Source organism: Henckelia pumila, chromosome 3, assembly GCF_033568475.1.
Source record: "Henckelia pumila isolate YLH828 chromosome 3, ASM3356847v2, whole genome shotgun sequence".
In the NCBI taxonomy this organism is placed as follows: Eukaryota; Viridiplantae; Streptophyta; class Magnoliopsida; order Lamiales; family Gesneriaceae; genus Henckelia; species Henckelia pumila.
Window position 1 is genome coordinate 144,318,351 of NC_133122.1, and position 22,711 is coordinate 144,341,061.

The following is a 22,711-nucleotide window of genomic DNA, read 5'->3' on the forward strand; positions in this document are numbered from 1 at the left end:
ATTTAAAATACAAAATAAAAAAATAAAATTTAATAAACAATTTTTCAACATTTAAAAATAAGATTTACAACATTCTAAAAAATAATACAACCAAAAAAGTGACAAGAATACACTAATAACCAAATATAAAGAGGCTGCACTACACTGCAAACTCCCAGAGCTCCTTCACTTGCTAAAGTCTTTCTATTTTTTTCAGCTTCCCAGAACTTTTTCCAATACTCTTGAAGACACATGTTCAAAATAAAAATATATAATATAAATTAGAAACCATAATTATAAACCAAATTGTCTTTTGCATTAACAAATAATATTTTCAAACTCATAAATTAGTTTAGAGAAAATCTATGTATCAACTACAAAAAGTTCAAAAAATAAAAAAAAACTATAAAATTTATTTAGGTTTACTAACCTAGAATTCAAAGTTAAAAAGATCATGAGTGGAGCATAATTGATATCTCAGACCCTTTAAATGTATAAATTACCTCAAGAATCAATTCACACGTGCTTCAAAAACTAAAGGAAGTAACAACATGAAGCATACCTTAAAACTTGCACATTTGACGAAGCAATTAAATGGACAAGCAAAGTCCTCTGTCACTGTATGTTACAAGACTAACTCAAGCTTCTTGTAAATCTTCGCAGAAAAACATTAATCTTACTTTTTTAAAAAAGAATCCAGCATAAATCCAACTTCCAAAGAACTAAAACAAAAAGGAATGCGTGAATTAATGATCACCAATTGGATATTCAGCTAATAGTTAATGATTACGCATCATATATATGCATTATTATTATTATTAATCTTATTATATTTTTAAAAAACGAAATTCTCGAAGGCGCTACAAATTTAACATTTTCCCATATGGTCAGATCGATGGGAATAAGCTCAATATATATTTTATCCCATGCATTGAATAATATTAAAAATACTATTTAAAGAAACCTTTTCTATTCTGTTCATTTGCTTCTCAGTTTAAAATTAGCAGAATCATAAGATCCATCTCCCCGTATGTGTACGCAACGCTTCAAATGGATAGAACATGCACAAAGAAGCAGGACTCTGGGTATAACTATTGTTGAATTATTCGTCGTATACATCACGAACTTTAGCTTACATACCTCACAAACCCAGCTAGAATCTCACACTTGTAGCAGTTCAACATCTTATTCCACAGCACATCTCGATAATCGAACACCATCAACTTTGCGATTTTACGTGTGCTTTTCGGGACCTCTCTCATCTGAGGGCAGGATGGAATTATAGTGTCCGCCTCATCGCCTGTAAGATATAGCCTACCCAAGTCATGATCTGCCTCCATTTCGCTCAACTCTCTGATAAAGCAGAAGAATTTTTCAATTGTGGATTTATTTAAGTTTAATGATTGAAATAAACGGCAGAGAAAGTAAAAGAACTTGAAAGTTGAAACAGAAAATTTGAAATCGATGCATAAATTCATCAAGCAAAAGCTACCAACGGTAATTTTTATGAAAAGATGGATATAATTCAAACAAGGAAAAAACGTAATAAAATCCTGGTATTGTCTTATTATATGTATTACCATTCCAAGAAGCATCTCCAGCTCTAAACCTTGAATTCGATTAGTAATTAATCAAAGCTGGTTGTTTTTAGAATTAGGAATAAAAAGAAGAGCTAGCTAGCCACAATCTAATTAATAAAGATCGGATACCTAAAGTTATAGTACTGATCATGCCTTTCATGATGACAGCTTGAGAGTATAGGGAATTGGCTCGGGCTACAATATATATTCCGATGTAATCGGTTTTGGAGAAACCTGTGATCTATGATCCCTGCAATGAACCAGTATTGCTAAAGATACAAAAAGCTCGAAACACTTGTTAAATCAGGTTTGAAAATGGAGCCGATCCATCGATATTAATTAGAGCTTGAATGATAGCCCAATTGTTATTAGCTCAATAGCTATTAACATACATACTAAGACCATGACACAACAACTTGAAGATTGGGCTTTGAGAGGGAACATAAAAGGAAAAGAGCTGGCTCAAAAACAGAAAGATAAAGCGGCCACAAATATTGGCGAGAGGGAGAAAGAAGAAACAATGGGAGGAACCACAGCAGAAGGATCGAGAAGAAGAAGCAAACCTGCGTGGACAAGGGATTACATCATGTGAGGAAAATAAACGTGTTGAGCACCTTTTTTGCTGTTAATTTTCTGTTAGGGTTAATGACGTCATGTTGGTAGTATAAAAGGAGTGAAGTAGATTTGTAAAAGGATCATGAATATTATCAATACAAAATATTTTCAGGAGTTTGGCACAGACTCGAAGTGTGCGTGAGTGTGTTCATATCATTTTGGTGCTCTCGTTGAGAGATTTTTTTTCTCTCAGGCTCACTGATACTATGAGGAATGAAGACGTAGCAGCGAGTATGCGACAATTGGAGGCGAATTTCAAACTCCACTCAGATACCCAATTAGCGAGTTATACCAAATTACTGGAGCAATACATGACGGCGATGGATCTACGTTTTGGCCAGATGGATCAGGAAATTCAGGAGGTCTCCACTGTCAAGGAAGTTCCGGCGAAATTACTCAATTTCGAAGGAGGGAGCAGTTCGAAAATTGGAGGAACGATTGGTGACCCGACCATGCACCTCAAGGGGTGTAAGTTTGATTTACCTAAATTTAAAGGAGAAGATGTGCACACTTGGATCTACAAGGTGGAGAAATATTTTTCTCTACACGGTGTTCCCCCTAAAATCCGGCTGCAGGTGGTAGCCTTCCACATGGAGGGTGAATCGGCATCTTGGTATCAATGGATGGATCAGAACAAGGCCTTGCGTGACTGGGAGCATTTTTTGGCAGAGCTCAAGGCCAGGTTCGGATCATCTATTTATGACGATCCATTAGGGAGGATTGCAAAGTTAATACAAGTTGATCGAGTAGCAACTTATCGAGCGGATTTTGAAGGATTAATGAATAGAATCACTGGAGTGACAGAACCTATGTTCCTCAATTTTTTCATATGGGGGTTGAAACCAAAAATTTGCCGGGAACTCTTGATTGTTCCTCCTGAAAGCCTCATGGAAGCCATGACCAAGGCGCAACTATTTGAAGAACGAAACGACGATCTAGGGGGTATCGTACATCGAGGAGTGATCCCATGCACAATACCAGGGACTGCCATGACTCCCATTACTGGGACAGCCAAGACTCTGGCAACCGTACCACCTGGGCGAGTCCCAGCACCACCACTCAAGCCACCATTACGGCGACTAACGATTGCTGAAATGAAGGAGAGGCGGGAGAAAGGGTTGTGTTTCAATTGCGACGAAAAATATCACTTCAACCATTTGTGCAAAAATAGGGTGATGATCCTTTTGGGTGACGACGGGGAGGATGGTTATGAGCCAGAGATAACGATCGGATATCAGGAAGAGGACCCCGAGGTTACGTTGCACACTCTTACTAGTGCTTCTAACCCTCGGATCTTTCGCATCACTGCAGCATTTCAAAGTGCTCCTATAGAAGTATTAATAGACACAGGGAGTCACAATAATTTTATACAAGAAGGGTTGGTAGAGAGGCTCGGGATTCCTTCCAATGCATCCAGGCATTTTAGGGTCTACATGGGCAATGGCCAGTACCTCTGGTGTGATCGGATGTGTTCTCAGGTACCTCTGGTTCTGCAGGGTCATGAGTTTGCCATTGATATGTATGTTTTGCCTATTTGGGGGTTAGATGTGGTATTGGGCATGCAGTGGTTACGAACATTGGGGCCATGCTTGCATAACCATGAAACTCTCACCATGGAATTCACTTGGAAAGGGCAGCGAGTTTGCCTAGTAGGTGATAAACCTGCGACTCCTGAATCCTTGTCTTACCACCGACTGTGCACTATGGTTAATAAGGGTGATGTTCAGGCCTACTACGCGATCACCGAAGCGCCGACGAGAAGGTTCGAGGGTACCGAAGGCCTCAAGCTCCAGCCACACAACGCAATCGGGGGTGATTATGAGCAGAGTAAGCAACTTCTAGAGGAATACAAGGCTGTGTTTATGGAGCCACAGACACTGCCACCTATTCGGCCCATAGATCACAAAATCCATCTTATTTCGGGATCATCTCCAGTTAATATACGACCATATCGGTATCCTTACTGCCAGAAAGATGCCATGGAGAAAATTGTGCAAGAGATGCTTGATTATGGTTATATCCGACCCAGCACTAGCCCATATTCGTCACCGGTGCTGTTAGTCAAAAAAAGGGATGGCTCATGGCGTTTCTGTGTGGATTATCGTGCTCTGAATGCCATCACAATCAAGGACCGTTTTCCCATTCCAACTATAGATGAGCTGCTTGACGAGTTGGGAGGTGCTCGAATTTTCTCTAAACTGGATCTCCGGGCCGGTTATCATCAAATTCGAATGGATAGTCGGGATGTACATAAGACAGCATTCCAAACACATGACGGGCATTATGAATTTTTGGTCATGCCCTTTGGCCTTTCCAATGCCCCGTCAACGTTTCAGTCTACAATGAAACAGGTGTTTCGACCTTACTTACGCAATTTTGTAATCGTTTTTTTTGACGATATACTTGTTTATAGTCAGACACAAGAGGAGCATCGGGAACACTTGCGTCTAGTGCTTGACTGTCTACTATAGCAGAAGTTCTTTGCTAAACTTAGCAAATGCTACTTCTTCCAAGCAAGTGTGGATTATTTGGGGCATGTGGTTACAAATCAAATGGTAAAATCCGATCCCAAGAAGATAGAGGCCATGGTCCAATGGCCATTACCCAGGACCCTCAAGCAACTCAGAGGTTTCCTTGGTATTACGGGCTACTACCGAAGATTTATTCAACATTATGCCACCCTTGCAGCTTCTCTCACTGATCTACTCAAGAAGAACTCTTTCTGCTGGTCTCCTAAGGCTACCTTAGCCTTCACACAACTCAAGGAGAGGATTACAAATGCCCCAGTATTACATTTGCCAGATTTCTCTAAAAAATTTGTCATTGAAACAGATGCCTCACAAGTTGGAGTTGGGGGAATCCTGATGCAAGATGGACATCCTCTGTCTTATTTCAGCAAAAAACTAAGTTCCAAAATGCAATCAACCTCCACGTATGTTAGAGAACTTTATGCGGTAACAGAAGCAGTGGCAAAATGGAGGCAGTACTTGCTAGGCCATACGTTCGTCATACGGACAGACCACAAGAGTTTGAAAGAACTCCTGTCACAGACCATTCAAACTCCGGACCAACAACGATATCTCCAGAAATTGATGGGATACCACTTTACAATCGAGTACAAACCAGGGCATGAAAACACAGCAGCCGATTCATTATCACGGGTGTATGAGGATGAGGAGAGGGCCAGGGGAGGTGAACCCCGAGTGTTCACTGCTCTGTCTCAGCCGTAGTTTACTTTCTTGGATATCTTACGCCAAGAAAATATGAACTTATATGACTTGGTTGCCATTCACAACTTATTGCGTCACGATGCAAGCTCCGTCAGTGGTTATGAGGAACGAGGCGGAGTACTCCTGTTCCACGGCAAATATTTCCTGGGCAAAGACTCAACTTTAAAAGACTTGATGTTGAGGGAATTTCATGAAACACCAGTGGGGGGACACGCCGGAGTGCAGCGTACCTTTCTGCGCTTGGCTACGAATTTTTATTGGACAGGAATGTGTAGGGCTGTGAAGGAGTTTGTGGCACGTTGTTTGGTATGTCAAACAACCAAGTATTCTACGGAACGCCCCTTTGGGCTACTGCAACCCATCGAACCACCGGAGCAGGTTTGGGAAGATATTGCACTTGATTTCATAGTGGGCCTACCTTTATCCAAGGGTAATACAGCAATATTGGTGGTAGTAGATCGGTTCTCTAAGTATGCGCATTTCAGTCCTCTTCCCACCTCCCACACTGCCAGCCAAGTGGCCGAGTTATTCTGCTCTATGATCATTCGTCTCCATGGCGTACCTTGCTCAATCATCTCTGATCGAGACCCCCTCTTTACGAGCCATTTCTGGAAAAAAAATCTTCGAGCTAATGGGAACCAAGTTACGCATGAGCTCAGCCTATCACCCTCAAACCGATGGGCAGACAGAGGTGTTGAACCGATGCCTTGAACAATATCTACGGGCGTTTGTGGCCGAAAAACCTGTCACGTGGGTCTCATACCTGGGCTGGGCTGAATACCATTATAACACCAGCTACCATTCTTCGATTGGTATGACACCTTTCCAGGCGGTTTATGGTCGGCCACCCCCCACAATTCCAGTTTATATGAGGGGCAGTACTCCAATTGCTGCTGTGGACGAGCTCTTGATTGAGAGAGATGAGCTCCTAAAGCAGCTTCGCGACCATCTATTGCAAGCCCAGCAACGCATGAAAGCACTAGCTGATAAACACCGGAAGGATAAACACTTTCAGATAGGCGAGTTGGTACTGATCAAAGTCTCGCCTTACCATCAAACTACAGCAGCTCATCGCAAGCATTCCAAGCTTAGCAAACATTACTTTGGTCCTTTTCCCATCATTGCCAAAGTGGGACTAGTTGCATACACCCTGCAACTTCCACCTACAAGTCGCATACATCCGACATTTCATGTGTCTCAACTTAAACCTTTTCATGGTGATTTACCCGAGAATATCACTGCTCTTCCGGAACTTAGTGTCAACAACAGGCCCTTGGTTGTTCCACTTTGCCTCATTGCTACTTGTGTGCTTCAAAAACACAACCAAAAGATTCAGCAGGTGTTAATCCAGTGGTCTGGGCAATCTCCAGATGATGCAACGTGGGAAAACTTCAAAGAGCTTTGTTCCATTTATAACCAGCTACACCTTGAGGACAAGGTGATTTTCGAAGAAGGCGGGAGTGATAGCCCAATTGTTATTAGCCCAATAGCTATTAACATACATACTGAGACCATGACACAGCAACTTGAAGATTGGGCTTTGAGAGGGATCATAAAAGGCGAAGAGCTGGCCCAAAAACAGAAAGATAAAGCGGCCACAAATATTGGCGAGAGGGAGAAAGAAGAAACAATGGGAGGAACCACAACAGAAGGATCGAGAAGAAGAAGCAAACCTGCGTGGACAAGGGATTACATAATGTGAGGGAAATAAACGTGTTGAGCACCTTTTTTGCTGTTAATTTTCTGTTAGGGTTAATGACGTCATGTTGGTAGTATAAAAGGAGTAAAGTAGATTTGTAAAAGGATCATGAATATTATCAATACAAAATATTTTCAGGAGTTTGGCACAGACTCGAAGTGTGCGTGAGTGTGTTCATATCATTGAAAGAAGCTAACTATATATAGAGGTACCTTGATTGGGTTCTTCAATTTTCTTGCTCCTGAACATCTGCAGAATTACAAATAAAATTTGATCACCACCAACTCCAGAATTGAAAGAAAATATATATATACTTAAATATTATAACCCAATTCATGCATACTTGCAAATGGCTCTTGACATGTGCAATATTCAGTCCTTTAATGTTCATCAACCGCATCACTAACTTTGGTGTTGCTCCTGCAACAAAACCCCAAAAACAAGAAACATAAATAATAAATAACCCAAAAACAGTATATATATATATATATATATATATATATATATATATATATATATATATATATATATTACCGATGAAGAGATTTTCAAATCTCACTCAGTCACTCTCTTGTCCTCCGAGCCTTTCCTCTCTTGTCCTCTGAGCCTTTCCACAACCTGCTCAAAGAGAAGATGAAGATCAAGTGTCCACCGAAGTCTAGGCGACTTCGATCGAACATAAGGCCTCACCAATGACTTCTTGTTGCTGATGATCTCTTCAACTATGCTGTTACTTGAACTTCCTCCATCTTTTAGCTTGCAGTTTTCATCCATCGCCGTATACTTGTCGTCTTCTCTACAAGGGCTACACCACTTCCTTCCATCAAATCATTCTATTTTGTTACCTTCAAGAAAATGAGAGTTTGGAACTAAAAATAGCAAAGGGTATGCACATATCATATCGATAGTTCACAGTACTAGCTATATTAATCAAAGCAGCATGCCTCAGGTGCCAACTTCCTGCGAGAGTATTCATGCATGCATATTAATTATATTAGTTGGAAACAAACCGACATAATTAATTAAAGAAGCCCAAGCCCGGAACTTTAATAAGCATGTATATTCTATTAGAAAAAAGTTTTAGCTAGTTAATGGATTAATCAATTAAGTGCAAAAGTCTATGCCAGGTTTCAAAGTTATTTCCTCATACACTCGCAATTAATTTAAGAAAACTAATAACAAAGTCTTGACATGATCAGTAAAGAATTCTACCAGAAGAATTTTTCAATTGTGGATTTATTTAAGTTTAATGATTGAAATAAACGGCAAAGAAAGTAAAAGAACTTGAAAGTTGAAATAGAAAATTTGAAATCGATGCATAAATCCATCAAGCACAAGCTACAAATGGTAATTTTTATGAAAAGATGGATGTAATTCAAACAAGGAACAAACGTAATATGAAATTAAAGTTGCACATTAATTCTTCTTGGAATGGAATTTGCTGAAACGACGGGTAAAGAGTCAATTAATTTGCCTCAAGTACTAACTTACGCTTAGAACTCAAAATAAAAAACATCGAGAAGACCAAAAAATTAGCTGGAATCGAATTTCATTCGCACGCATAGAAACAGACCTTGAGCAATGTATACCTCACGAAACCAACTTGCTTTTCACATTATATGTTGAAATAAAACACTTAAAAATCCTTAAACTCGAAATACAAAAAGCTGGAATTGAGTAAGCGGCTATACTCACCGGAAAATTCTGAATCGCCTCCGAAAAATTGTTGAAAAGGTGCTGGGTAGGTTCGAAACTCTCCTAAGCTCGAACACAAACATCTCACGACCTTGAAACCCCAATAATTGACCTAATATCAGTAATAAATAAGAAAAATTTCGTGAGTGAAAGTTTACGCAAAAACAGGTCATGAAAAGCCCTAAATACAATTTCTGAGATTTGATTTAGGGCTTCTGGCCATGGCGGAGCACTGTACATACGGTGGATGAGATGGGCCAAAACCGGGATATGAATCCATGCAAGAGATAGAGAAGAGTCACCACTGAAGCCCGACCGAGCTGCTCTGGAGAAGGAAGAGGTTGGAGTTGTGGCCGAAGAAAAGGATAAAACCGTTGTCTTTTCTCAATAAAAAAACGCTCATAGACAACAATCCTTCAAAACCGTTGTCGTAGGCCCAAAATAAACGCTCATAGACAACAATTTTAAATAATTGTTGTCTTATAGCCTAAAAAGACAATGGTTTTAAATAAAATGTTGTCTTTTTTATTGAGACAACGCTAAAACACAACGGTTTTAACTAAAACCGTTGTTATAAAGTGAAAGACAACGGTTTTGACGTAAAAACGTTGTCTATTGAGTGTTGTTGATGGGAATTTTTCTTGTAGTGCTAGTGCACTTGTTAGTTGATACCGAATTAAGCGGTCAAGTTTTTGGCGCCGTTGCCGGGGACTGTTTAGTTAATATTAGGATAGATTATTTGCTTGAGTCTAGACTTATTTTTATTATTATTATTATTTTCCTTTTGTTTATTTAATTATTTATTTTACCTTGTGAGGTACTTGGAGATGGTTAATCGACGGATTTTCACAAGGTTTACCCACCAGCTTGCTAAGAAGATGCCGTTGGAATTTTACAGATTTTTTTTTTGTTTTTTTTTTAATTCAATGCCTTGCCCGTCTTTTTTATATGTGCAGTATGTGGCCCCGCTAAGGAAAGTTGCTGTGAAATTTTGAAGATGGAGGAAGAAGACACATCATAAACCAGGGGAGTGTTATTTTTGTTTTCATTGTATTTTTGTTCGTCCTGTTTGCATTTGTTCGTTTCTGCATATTGTTCATTGTTTCTAAAGCATTGAGAGCAATGTTTTGGATAAGTATGAAGGGATAGACTAGTTTATTTTAATGTTTTGTGTTGTGTTGCATCTGTCTTGTTTCATGTCTGTTTGCATCTTTGTCGTTTTTTGTAGTTGTTTGTCGTGTTTATGTGCATGTGTATTAAGTAGGATAATGAATGAGAGCCAATGATGATTTGAAGTCATGATTTTTGTGAAATTTTTTTTGTTTTTGCCCTTGACTTGACATAAGAAACCGTAGGTTGAACCGTGAATATTCTTTTAGGCACTTATGTTAGACCGGTGAATTGTAGCGATATAATTGATGATGTTGTGTTTGTTTGACCATTGCACGACAATAAGTGTTTGTTAATCTTGATTGTGTTCTTTGAGTTTCAATGATTGTATGGCATTGCACTTATGATCTTGAGCGCACCTAAATTTTTGAAAAATTAAAATTGGCAAAATTTATGAAAAAATCACCTCTATCCGGGTTGTGGACTAGGAATTGAAATCCTAATTATCTAGTCTATGGCTAAGTCTGCGGATAAAATGGGGTGTTCTCTTAAAAATAACATGAATTTTTAATTACAATTCCATCCGGGCTTGGATAGTGATTGAAATCCTAATCACTTTTCCATAGCTAAGTTTGCGGGTTTCATGGGATTGTAGCTCCATCCGAGCTATAGACGAGGGGATTGAAATTCTAATCCTATCAAATATATAGCTAAGTTTGCGGATAATTATTGGGGCTTAAAAATGTCGGGTGCAAAATCCGACGGTGCGTAATTATTCTCAAGGGAGGTGTGTTTGTGCTAGAGGTTGTTGGGAGGAAGAGACACTTGATTGAGAAACTTGCACTGATATGTCATAGGTTGCTAAGCAGTCTTAAAACTGATTCTTTTTAAGTTGCATGTAACTGGAATAACATTACACACACACACGTTCACGTTAAACCGAAGGTGTATCGTGAAGAGTTGAGGGCGTTTATGGTTTTTAATTTGGCATGTGACTTCTCTGAGGCAAATTCTCATGAATTTTTCCTACTTTATTTTTGTTGTTTTTGTTGTGTTATTGTTGCATTGTTTGTCTTGCACGAGGGCGAGCAAGATTTAAGTATGGAGGTGTTGATAAGTGCATTTTGTGTGCATTATTTCGTGATAGGTTTTTATCTATTTTGTGTGTATTCATATTATTTTTATGTGTTTTTATGTGTTTTAGTGCATGTGTGTATATTTCACTCCTCGGGTTAATTTTGTAGGAAAATGAATTGTTGAAAAGTGAATTACGGAGCAGCTTTGTTCAAAAAATCAAATTTAATTTTAGAGAGATCAAATCCGATCTTCACCGTTCAAACTGAAGTTCCATATGTTTTAAAGCTGCTGTCCAAATTTCAGCTCGATCCGACGGCTAGAACTGAAGATATGAATTTTTCAAAGAAACTGCGCGCAGGCGAGGATGTATGAACGGACCCCGTGCAAAGGTCTGGATACGGGTCCGTGCCTCTTCGTAAAAAAAAATCGGTGTTTTCAGTTTAATGCACGGACCTAAACACGGACCATTATCCAGGGTCCGTGCATGTCGCAGAATCAAAAAAAAATAGAATTTTTGGGAATTAAAACTTTCAACTTTTCGGACTTTATTTCTTGGGCTTTCAAAGACATACAAATAGAAGATTGTCAGACGTGAAAAGGGGTTGAAATCGCATAAGAGAGACGGCGTCTAGGAGGCTTGGAGATTGAAGAACACTCCATTCGAGTTTTTCTTCCTTTCTTCTTTAGATTATTAAACTTTTGTTGAATATTGTTTTCGTTATTTGAGTAGTTTTTCTTCAACCAAAACCGCGAGATTGAGCCAAACAATTTTATGTTGAATATTTGGATGTTTATTTAGGATTTTTGGATTTTTGTTAATATTATTGATTGTTGGATTTAAATTATGTCTTGTGAATAACCTGATCAACTATTTACTTGTTTGTTAATTGATTCCAAGTCGACAGAGGAGGAATTGATTTCGATCGCTCCAATAATTGACATATGGTTAAACCGACTAGAAATAGTATTTGGTTTCAGTATGCGGTTTTAGGTGAAAACTGAATTATCACAAATATTGAATGCATTCATGTTTGATTAGAATTATGAAAATTAATCCGTCATAACTTAAATAGGTTTAACATGTTCTAGAAATAGACTGCTAAACAAGATAGGATAATTCGCCGTGATTTAAGATTAAATCTGGATCCTGGATTTGTCACTTGTTTGCATGATTTGTTTGGTACCTGCGTGTGTCTTGGTTGTCTCTATTTAATTGAATTTATTCTTCTTCTATTTTAATTCTTATTTTATTTCAGTAATTAAATTTTTATTTAATTCTCAGTGCTCGTTTTATTATTTTGTCTAGATTAAGTAAAATAATCGAATCTTGAGAATTGACAACAATCCCTATGGGATCGATACTTGGACTCTTTGTCAATTTTACTATTACTTGACCTAGTGCACTTGTTAGTTGATACCGAATTAAGCGGTCACACCACCGAAGGATCAGGCATGGTCACCGAAACATGAAAAACACCAGAACACGAAGGGTTGACTGCGGAGTCAACATGAACGGGCTGACTCGGTGACTCGATCGAGTCGACCCGCGAGTCACCACATGGAAAACCACCGACGGCTGGAGAGGATGAGGAGAGTATGGAACCGGTGGTCAAAACTACAAACTCGGTCTGCAATGGGGCGAAACGGCCTAACTCAATCGTCGGACTCACCAACCCAAATTGAATTTGTGTGTTTCCGGTAGGCAGCTCCGATCGAGAAATTGGACACACCAACGGATTGCCCATGACATAAAGATCAGACGTACCAGAGGAATTGAAATTTGGACCACCATTGCCGGAGAAAATAGCCTGAATCTCAAACGAAAGGGGCGATTTGGAAGCCGGTGCCACCGAACATTCAGTCGTCGATTTGACTGGGCTAATCAACTCCAAATTTGGTGAAATTTGGACAGTAGGCTCGCCTTGAGAAGAACATTCCAACATTAGGTTGCTGACTGCACAGGATTCACTACGGAGGGCGGCAGCGCAGCTTTTTGAAAACTGTGATTCTAGATCTATAACATACACACATTTTCTATCTAAAAAAATAAAAATATATATATCTATACTTAAAATAAATAATTAAATTTATTTTATTTTATAATTATATTTTTAATTAAATAAAATAATCAAAATTTAGTTAAATAACTATGAAAATTATATATAATTATTTTATTTTAATATTGTTATACGTGAAATATATTTTAATATTAAATTATATTATTAAATTAAATTAAGTAATAATTTTTCAACTTTTTCTTTATCCTGTCAAAAAAATGGTTGAAAATGATATATATCTAAATTATTAACGTTTTGGTTATGTGAGATTTATTAAATAATGAGTAAAATACGTGTCCGAACTAGCCATTATATAGGGCTCGAAGTGTCAAACTAGGCATTAGGCTAGACAGTAAACCTAACCAGCTTGCCTATATTTAATTTATAATATATTTTGTGTCTATGATATGTTTTACATAACACAACAAAAAATTTCTCTGAAATTGCATCGTTGGTCAATTTAATTTTGTGATACCCATTTTTGTACTTGACATGATTCATGGAAATTATTATTATTTTATATCAAAAATATTATTATTATTTTACTAGAAATATGAATCGGATCGAACCGTCTTCGGATTTGGATATGTGAGACCTTCTCAGGAGATACCTATTCATAATATAAATATATTTATTTCAATAGGTCATTTTAATTTTGTAGACTTTTAATTTTATTTGTTTTTATTTTAAGGTTGAGAATTATTTAAGGTAAAATTTTTTAATCGAGTTTTTTTATTACTTAGCCATAACATTTATACAATTTGTTATCGATTTAACTGGTTAAGGGTTTTTTTAAAAAATATATATAAAAATAACATATTATGAGAAATAATATTTGATGAAGTCTTAAAAGACCTAAAATCATATAGTGAATGAGCTCTTAGCTCAATGACTAAAGGTGATGCCCTGATACCAATCAAGTTTGATTCTCGTTGAATGGGGTTAGCTTTCTAATTTATTTAATTAGGTTGATTTAGTAGTTTTTTTGCTCGAGATAAGCAAGTCTCGAGTCAATGATCATGTCCCGTCGGTTGCGCAAACAACTTCATTATATTGTGTAATTGTAATATCGATGTACTCTTGTACTTGTACTCTAAAAAAAAGACCTAGAGCCATATTAATTAATGATAAAATGATTAAAAATGTTAAATGTACACCTTTGTTTACTTATTTCCTTATTAATTACAAATTTTTTCTTGATAAACGGAATTTTTTTATCATGGGTAGTTTTGTATTTAATTATGGAAATTGTACGTAGGTGTAAGCTTATATATACATCTAGTATTTTTCTAAAATGATAGACGATAGTAATGTTTTTTAAGATTGAATTTGGAGTTAGCCTAGATACTAAATTTGAGGTCCCATAAAAGATTTGTGTGTTCTTGAGTTGCATCAACTAAGAAAAAAAAAACAAATTTGGTGATGTTCATTTAATTCCAATCGTTTTGAAAATTACTTAACGCCAAAAGGAAAAAAAATGTAAACAAAAAATCTATAAATAAAATGAATTGTTGGAGTATATAAAAAGTAATAAGTTGATTAGAAATATATTTTTGAGTAATTACATTTCAAATGGTCAATTCTAAATGAGATGTTAGAATTGAAAGTGTGTGCAAAAGAGGGGGAAGAATACACACTTAAAAATATTTCAAAGAACTTGAGTTGCAATTAAGCTGAGTTACCAGCTCAAATGATAAAAAAAATTTCTTAACAAAATTTGATCGAGAGAACTGATCAGATCAAGAAGAAAATTTTCTCTCTAACAAAATTAAACTTAATAGCTTGGACATATCAAATAAGTGAATGCAGTAAATAAGTGTAAGGAACAAGGAATTTTTTATGGAAGTTCGAAGATGAAACTTCTACGTCTCTCCTTCTTTGATTGAGAAGAGTTCCACTAGAAGAATTTGATTTGCACAACAACTTGAACAAATTCAATTCAATCAACCCTTGAAATAAACTCCTAGTAACACACTTTCTCAAATCATATCACTTTTGACTAAGTTACAAGTAAGATCATAGTATAATTTGATTTTAAAATCTTAACTTCGTATCAAAGAGTGATCACTGTCAATTGATATGGTAATGTAAAATTCTTGTGGTATAAACTTTGAAGTTTGATCTGCTTTTTGTCTGTCTATTTGAACTTGAAGTCTGTTTGAAAGCTTGATGATCTTAGATTATTGTTACACGAGAGCAAAAGAGAGATATATCTTTGTATGTCATCAAGTATTTATAGGCGATCATCTTATTCAACGTTCAATATTGTCGGAGAAAGATTGATCCTCTAATGTCCGACATTCGAGAAAAACTTTTGACATGTACTCGTGCTGTAGTAGACCGGTTCTAATTTTACAAGATAATTTGCTAAACATGTTAGAATTATTGAAACATGATCAAGGGATTTTATTATGATTAAACGGACCAAGAAATCGGATCAAGAACGTCCAAAAATGGTTTAAGAACAAATTTGGGTCCGAGTAGTTCGGAAGGTCTGAATTACATAGTCTTGGAAGTTCGGAAGGTCCGAAGTCTTCAAAAGCATCGATGGAGTTCGGAAGCTACAAGACAGATCAAAACATCCAAACTGAGATCGGAGCGTCCAATCGAGGTGCCATGCACGTGTCAACAAAAATTGAACACGTAGTTGCATGCATGGGATCGGAGCTTTCGAAGTGGGTTCAGAGCATCCAATCTAGGTCGATCGGAACGTGGCACTCATGCATGGATCGGAACGTCCGATCTAGAGATCGGACCGTCCGATCAAGCTCTATAAATAGGGCCGAGGGTAGCCTCATTTGGATGCAAATCAAACCTCTCCTTAGCCCATGTTAGCTTGTTTTTTATGAGCTTTTGAGTACTCTTATTTTAAGAGTTGGAGTAGGTAGTAGTTTTTATATAACGGACAATGTCCGTAGTAGCAGCCAAATGGCGGAGCCTTGGCTAGGTGTCCAGAGGTCGTAGCGGGGCTGTGCCCAAGCTCTGGGGCATTCGACATCAGCGGGATGACAACGGACGCAGGTATAGCTTTAGCTTCTTATAGTAGATAGGGAGTATGCTATGGTTTAGTTAAAGCTTTTAGAGCATGATAGGTGATGTATGGTTTTATGTATTGTAGTGTTGCATGGTAGGCTTGTGACCGGCTAAATCGGTGTGATATAAATCTACTGGCAAGCGTACCAGGTCAAGTAATAGTAAAGTGGACAGAGAGTCCAAGTATCGATCCCACAGGGACTGCAGTCAATTCTCAAGAATTAATTATTTTACTTAATCTAGACAAAATAATAGAAGGATTTTGAATTAAATAAGATAAGAATATAAAATAAAAACTGATTAAGAAATAAGAATAAAAATAACTAAAGATAAAAATAATTAAAATAAAGACAACCAAGACACACGTAGGTACCGAACAAATCACGTAACATGTAGTCGATTCAGGACTCGGATTTAATTTTAATTCACGGGAATTCTCCTAATTTGTTCAAAGGTCTATTTCTAGAACAATCAAACCTATTCAAATATTGATGAACTAATCTTTCGTAATTCTAATCAAATTTGAATGCATTAAATATTTGTGAAAATTCAGTTTACACATAAACCGCACACTGAAACCGAATTCTATTTCTAGTCGGTTTTACAATATGTTAATTATCAGAGTGATCAAAATCAAAACCTCCTCTTTCGATTTGGAATTGATTAACATGCAAGCAAACAGTTGATCAGACTATTCACAAGACAAATATAAATCTGACAATCAATAAAATAAAATCAACTCTAAAAAATCTCAAACAAACATCCAAGTTTTCTACATGAATTTGTTCGGCCCAATCACGTCGTCTTGGTTGAAAATAAACTACTCAATAATTAAAAATAATAATTCAAAAATAAAAATAAGAAGAAGAAAAGAAAAGAAAAATCTTCTCTCCCAAGCCTTGTAGCCGCCTCCTCTTGCGTTTGTCTGCGCTCTGGAGCTTCCGAAACCCTCAAAAATATGTTATATCTTGTATATATATGGTCCGGAACGCCTATCAGTTAATTTCCCCTCAAAACAAGGATTTTTCGGAACACATATGACCCCCGAACACGCGCGCGCGCGCAGCATATAAAAACAAAGGCCTGTACGTCGGACTCGCGCGAGCGCGAGCTTGATTCTCGCGCGCGCGCAGTACAAAAAATCTGCGCCAAGCGATAATTTTTAAAAATTCATATCTCAAGATCTAGCCGTTGGATTGAGCTGAAATTTGAACAGCAGTTTCAAAACATCTTTAACTTTAATATGAACGGTGGAGATTGGATTTCATTGTCTCTAAAATTAAATATAATTTTTCGATCAAGGCTGCTCCGTAATTCACTCTTCAAAATTCCATTTTCCTACAAAATTAACCCAAGGAGTGAAATACACACACATGCACTAAAACACATAAAAACACATAAAAATAATATGAATGCACACAAAATAGACATAAAAATAACATGAAATAATGCATAAAAAATGCACTTATCAACACCCTCATACTTAAACCTTGCTCGCCCTCGAGCAAGACATGAAAAAACAAAATGCAAACAAAAACATAAGTAAGGATGATTCATGAGAGTGCACAGCCTCCGAGAAGTTTAATCACAAAACATAAAACACAGACATGCTCTCAACTTTTCATAATACACCTTCGGTTGAACGTGAACGTGTGTGTGTGAAATGTCATTCCAGTTTCATACAACTTAGACCGAATTCGTCTCAAATCTGCTTAGCGACCTATGACAAATCAGTGCAAGTTTCACTCTTCAAGTACTCATTCCTTCCAACGACCTCTAGACTAAACCCACCTCCCTTGAGATAATGAATTACACACCTCCGGATTTTGCACCCGGTATTGCATTAGCCCCAATAATTACCCGCTGACTTAGCTATAACTGGCTAGGATACGAAAAATCATTCTATTTTTTCTTTCTAATCCCCTCGTCTATAGCCCGGATGGAGCATCAATCCCATTGAATCCGCATACTTAGCCTCAAATTTGATTTTTTTTATTTTTTTTTTTTAGGATTTTAATCCTTTCAAGGCCCGGATGAAATTGTATATAAATTTTTTCTAGGTGCACCCAAGATCATAAGTGTAAACTAGAGCCTCATCAAAATTCATAGAACACAATCAAGATCCACAAACCATCTATTGCCGTGCAATGGTCAAACAGATAGAAACTTCATCAAATCTTTCGCTACAATTCACTGGTCTAACATTAGTGCTTAAAAATATTCACGGTTCAACCTACAGTTTCTCATGTCCAGTCAAGAGCAAAAAATTTTCAAAAATCCATTTTTTTCAAACTCATCATCATAGGCTACCATGACTTATCCTACCCATGCAGGACAACACAAACAACAACAAAAACACACTATATGCAAACAGACATGAAACGAACTTTATGCAACACAAACACAAAACATAATGAAATAAACTAGTCTACCCCCCCATACTTATCCAAAGCATTGCCCTCAATGCTTCAGACAATGAACAGAATTCAAAACGAACAAAAATATAATGAAAACAGAAATAACACTCCCCTGGTTTTCGTTTCATTCTCTTCCTTCTTGACGGCATCAGCTGGGACAGTAGCATCAGTCTAGATATATCGGCAGGCATGACCAACTGGCATGGGAAAGAAAACAAAATCAAATAAAAACAAAATATAAAAAAAACAAAATAAAAACAAAAGCAAAAACACTGGGTTGCCTCCCAGTCAGCGCTAAAATTATAGTCTATAGCCCGACTATGCAGAAGCCACCATCAAAGAGCGGCTGCCGCCCATAGTAAGAATCATACGATTCTACGTATGGGTTTTGAATTTCTTCGCCCTCAAGCTTGGCGTGATATTTGCAGTTTAAGCTTGTCGGACCAACAGTACTCGGCATGAAATTTTTCCTTGGGAAAGAGACTCTGATTCTAGGCTGAAGCTCAAAGAGGATGTAATACTGTGGAGGTGGCGTCAATGGCAAAAAAGTATCTTCTAACGGTATACATAAAACGACCACTGACGAGGTAAAATCTCTCTCCTTGTATGGTTCTTCCTCCTCCACTATCATGTTTGGCTCATCCTCACAAGAAGATTCCTCAAAAATGATTTCTTCATGCTCAGGCTCAGTTACTTCACTCAATTGGCAGATATCCAAAATTGGTTCTCTAATAAGCGCAATCTGTTCATCCAAAAGACTTATGCGGCTTTCTAAAAATTGATTTGACTCTGTCTGCTGTCGCACAAGATTTTCCAACTGAGCCACATAATCTTCGGAACGCCCTATGCATTCTTCTTGATGCTCCGGTGGCTGGTTCGCAAAATTTTTAGAGTTGATATCTGGAGGATATTGGTGACTCCAACCTTACAGTGAAGGATCACAATGCCAATGGTAGTCAAAATCTGCCATATCATTTAACAAGTGCATCGCACTGTCTTCATCTCTTCTAAACAATTGACTGCCAGTGGCCAACGCTCCATAATCCACCCAACTTCTTGTAATCTCATCCAAACCACCATAAAAAAATTGAGTGAGGGTGTAGCTCAAAAATTTATGGCATCGAAATCTGTTCGCCAAATCATTGAATCTCCCCCCAAACAGCATAGAATGGCTCCAAGTATTGCTGGCCAAATCTTGTGAACACCTGATGATGATTCATCTCCAAGTACCTCACAAGCAAAAGAAAAGAAAAAAAATCAAAATTAAAATAAAATAAAAAAAAACGAAAAGAACGAAAAGATAGAAATAAAAAAAAAAATGTCTAGCCTCAAGCAAATAATCTATCCTAATATCAACTAAACAGTCCCCGGCAACGGCGCCAAAAACTTGACCGGCTAAATCGGTGTGATATAAATCTACTGGCAAGCGTACCAGGTCAAGTAATAGTAAAGTGGACAGAGAGTCCAAGTATCGATCCCACAGGGACTGCAGTCAATTCTCAAGAATTAATTATTTTACTTAATCTAGACAAAATAATAGAAGGATTTTGAATTAAATAAGATAAGAATATAAAATAAAAACTGATTAAGAAATAAGAATAAAAATAACTAAAGATAAAAATAATTAAAATAAAAACAACCAAGACACACGTAGGTACCGAACAAATCACGTAACATGTAGTCGATTCAGGACTCAGATTTAATTTTAATTCACGGGAATTCTCCTAATTTGTTCAAAGGTCTATTTCTAGAACAATCAAACCTATTCAAATATTGATGAACTAATCTTTCGTAATTCTAATCAAATTTGAATGCATTAAATATTTGTGAAAATTCAGTTTACACATAAACCGCACACTAAAACCGAATTCTATTTCTAGTCGGTTTTACAATATGTTAATTATCAGAGTGATCAAAATCAAAACCTCCTCTTTCGATTTGGAATTGATTAACATGCAAGCAAACAGTTGATCAGACTATTCACAAGACAAATATAAATCTGACAATCAATAAAATAAAATCAACTCTAAAAAATCCCAAACAAACATCCACGTTTTCTACATGAATTTGTTCGGCCCAATCACGTCGTCTTGGTTGAAAATAAACTACTCAATAATTAAAAATAATAATTCAAAAATAAAAATAAGAAGAAGAAAAGAAAAGAAAAATCTTCTCTCCCAAGCCTTGTAGCCGCCTCCTCTTGCGTTTGTCTGCGCTCTGGAGCTTCCGAAACCCTCAAAAATATGTTATATCTTGTATATATATGGTCCGGAACGCCTATCAGTTAATTTCCCCTCAAAACAAGGATTTTTCGGAACACATATGACCCCCGAACACGCGCGCGCGCGCAGCATATAAAAACAAAGGCCTGTACGTCGGACTCGCGCGAGCGCGAGCTTGATTCTCGCGCGCGCGCAGTACAAAAAATCTGCGCCAAGCGATAATTTTTAAAAATTCATATCTCAAGATCTAGCCGTTTGATTGAGCTGAAATTTGAACAGCAGTTTTAAAACATCTTTAACTTTAATCTGAACGGTGAAGATTGGATTTCATTGTCTCTAAAATTAAATATAATTTTTCGATCAAGGCTGCTCCGTATCACTCTTCAAAATTCCATTTTCCTACAAAATTAACCCAAGGAGTGAAATACACACACATGCACTAAAACACATAAAAATAATATGAATGCACACAAAATAGACATAAAAATAACATGAAATAATGCATACAAAATGCACTTATCAGCTTGGAACCTAGATGAGTGCTTCTAGGGACTGCCTTAGTAAGGTACATTTGTACTGACTGAGATATTCAGACGGGTTTGCATGCTTATATGTTGCATTTATGTGCTATTAAGTTCTTGCTTTGATATATTATGCTGCATGAGCATATATCATATTGAGCGAGTTATCTTTCAAGATTAGCAAGAGTCATAAGGGGGGCTTACCTCTTATTAGGACGTTTGGACACTGAGAGTCCTGTCAACATTAGGGTTGCACCGACTCTAGTGATCCATGGATACACGTCCGGTACTTAACAATTCAACTAGACTTGCCCGCGAGGGTCTCAAAGTTCTTTTAACAAGATATCTTAGAAATTAAAATAGCAAATGTGGAGGGGAGAGAGTTTGAATGCAGATTCTTTCCATAGGTGAATTACAGCATTAAAATGATTTTTTTTTATATTGTACATAGGCTTTTGCCAAAATAGCAAGATGTTTCTATGTCTCTACGCTACAAAAAAAAAATAGCCTTATAGAAATGGTTTTTTCTACTTTTAAGAGCGGTTTTCAACCGCTCCAACATTTTTACCATCGGTTATATAATCGTTCCTCTTATCACCGTCCCTATATCTTATAAAAGCGATTTTTTCAACCGATGGTGAAAGTTAGAAAACCCCTCCTATTTTTATTTGCAGACATGGATTGAAGCCGATCTTACACATTGCGCAAATGATAACGGTTTTTAATCGCGCCTGTAGGTATGAACATAAGAGAGGTTCAAACCGCTCTGAAAGTTGTTAGGTTTAAGAACAGTTGTAAACCGCCCAAAACTTAATGGATATAAGAGCGATTTTGAAACATTATTGATGTCAGAAAAATAAGAACGGTTGCAAAGTATGCCTATATTCTATAGATATAGAAGCGCTTTAAAAATGTTTTGAAGCTAGAAATATAAGATTGATTTCTAACGGTGTTAGGACGATTTTCAATCGCTCCTACATTTCCTGGATATGTGAGTGCTATCAAACCACTTTTAAAGTGGTGAATTTAAAAATAATTTTAAACTCTGTGTGAAACAATTTTTCAGATCAGTTTATATCAAAATTGGAAATCAAGATCGAATGGTTGTTTTAAATGATTAAAGCCAATTTAGATTCATTTATTTTTTTAATTGTTTTTTGTCAGACTAATCCCAATGAAATTATCAACAAATATAAATTATCATACATAAACAATAAAAAAAATATTCATATTTAATATTTCAATTCATAGATGAATATTTTCTAATTCAATAGACAACTAGAATCGATAAAATAAAAGTAAATAAAATTGTTTCTCAAAATTCTATATAATCACCACAGACTGATATTGGGGTCATCAACGATCACTTTCATCTGAAAATGGTTGAGAACTTGCGTGATGACGTATATTATCTGCCAAAAGTGTACATTAATGGATATGTATTCTGAATTCTGAACAAATCAGCAACAACATCAG

General features: G+C 36.8%; 1 protein-coding gene across 1 annotated transcript; it reads left to right on the plus strand.

Annotated features, from left to right (window-relative positions):
- The first annotated feature begins 1,962 nt into the window (after positions 1 to 1,962).
- On the plus strand, positions 1,963 to 4,645 carry LOC140889666 (uncharacterized). The gene is made up of 2 exons (XM_073297387.1): positions 1,963 to 2,147; positions 2,368 to 4,645. The coding sequence occupies exons 1-2, from the start codon at positions 1,963 to 1,965 to the stop codon at positions 4,643 to 4,645; spliced, it is 2,463 nt and encodes an 820-aa protein (XP_073153488.1).
- The last annotated feature ends 18,066 nt before the right edge of the window (positions 4,646 to 22,711 follow it).

Bases quoted from the DNA above. Each gene is read 5' to 3' on its own strand.
- LOC140889666 (XM_073297387.1), top strand. From the start codon at position 1,963: ATGACACAACAACTTGAAGATTGGGCTTTGAGAGGGAACATAAAAGGA. The intron at 2,148-2,367 runs GTGAGGAAAATA...TTTTTCTCTCAG, and splicing joins TGGACAAGGGATTACATCAT to GCTCACTGATACTATGAGGA.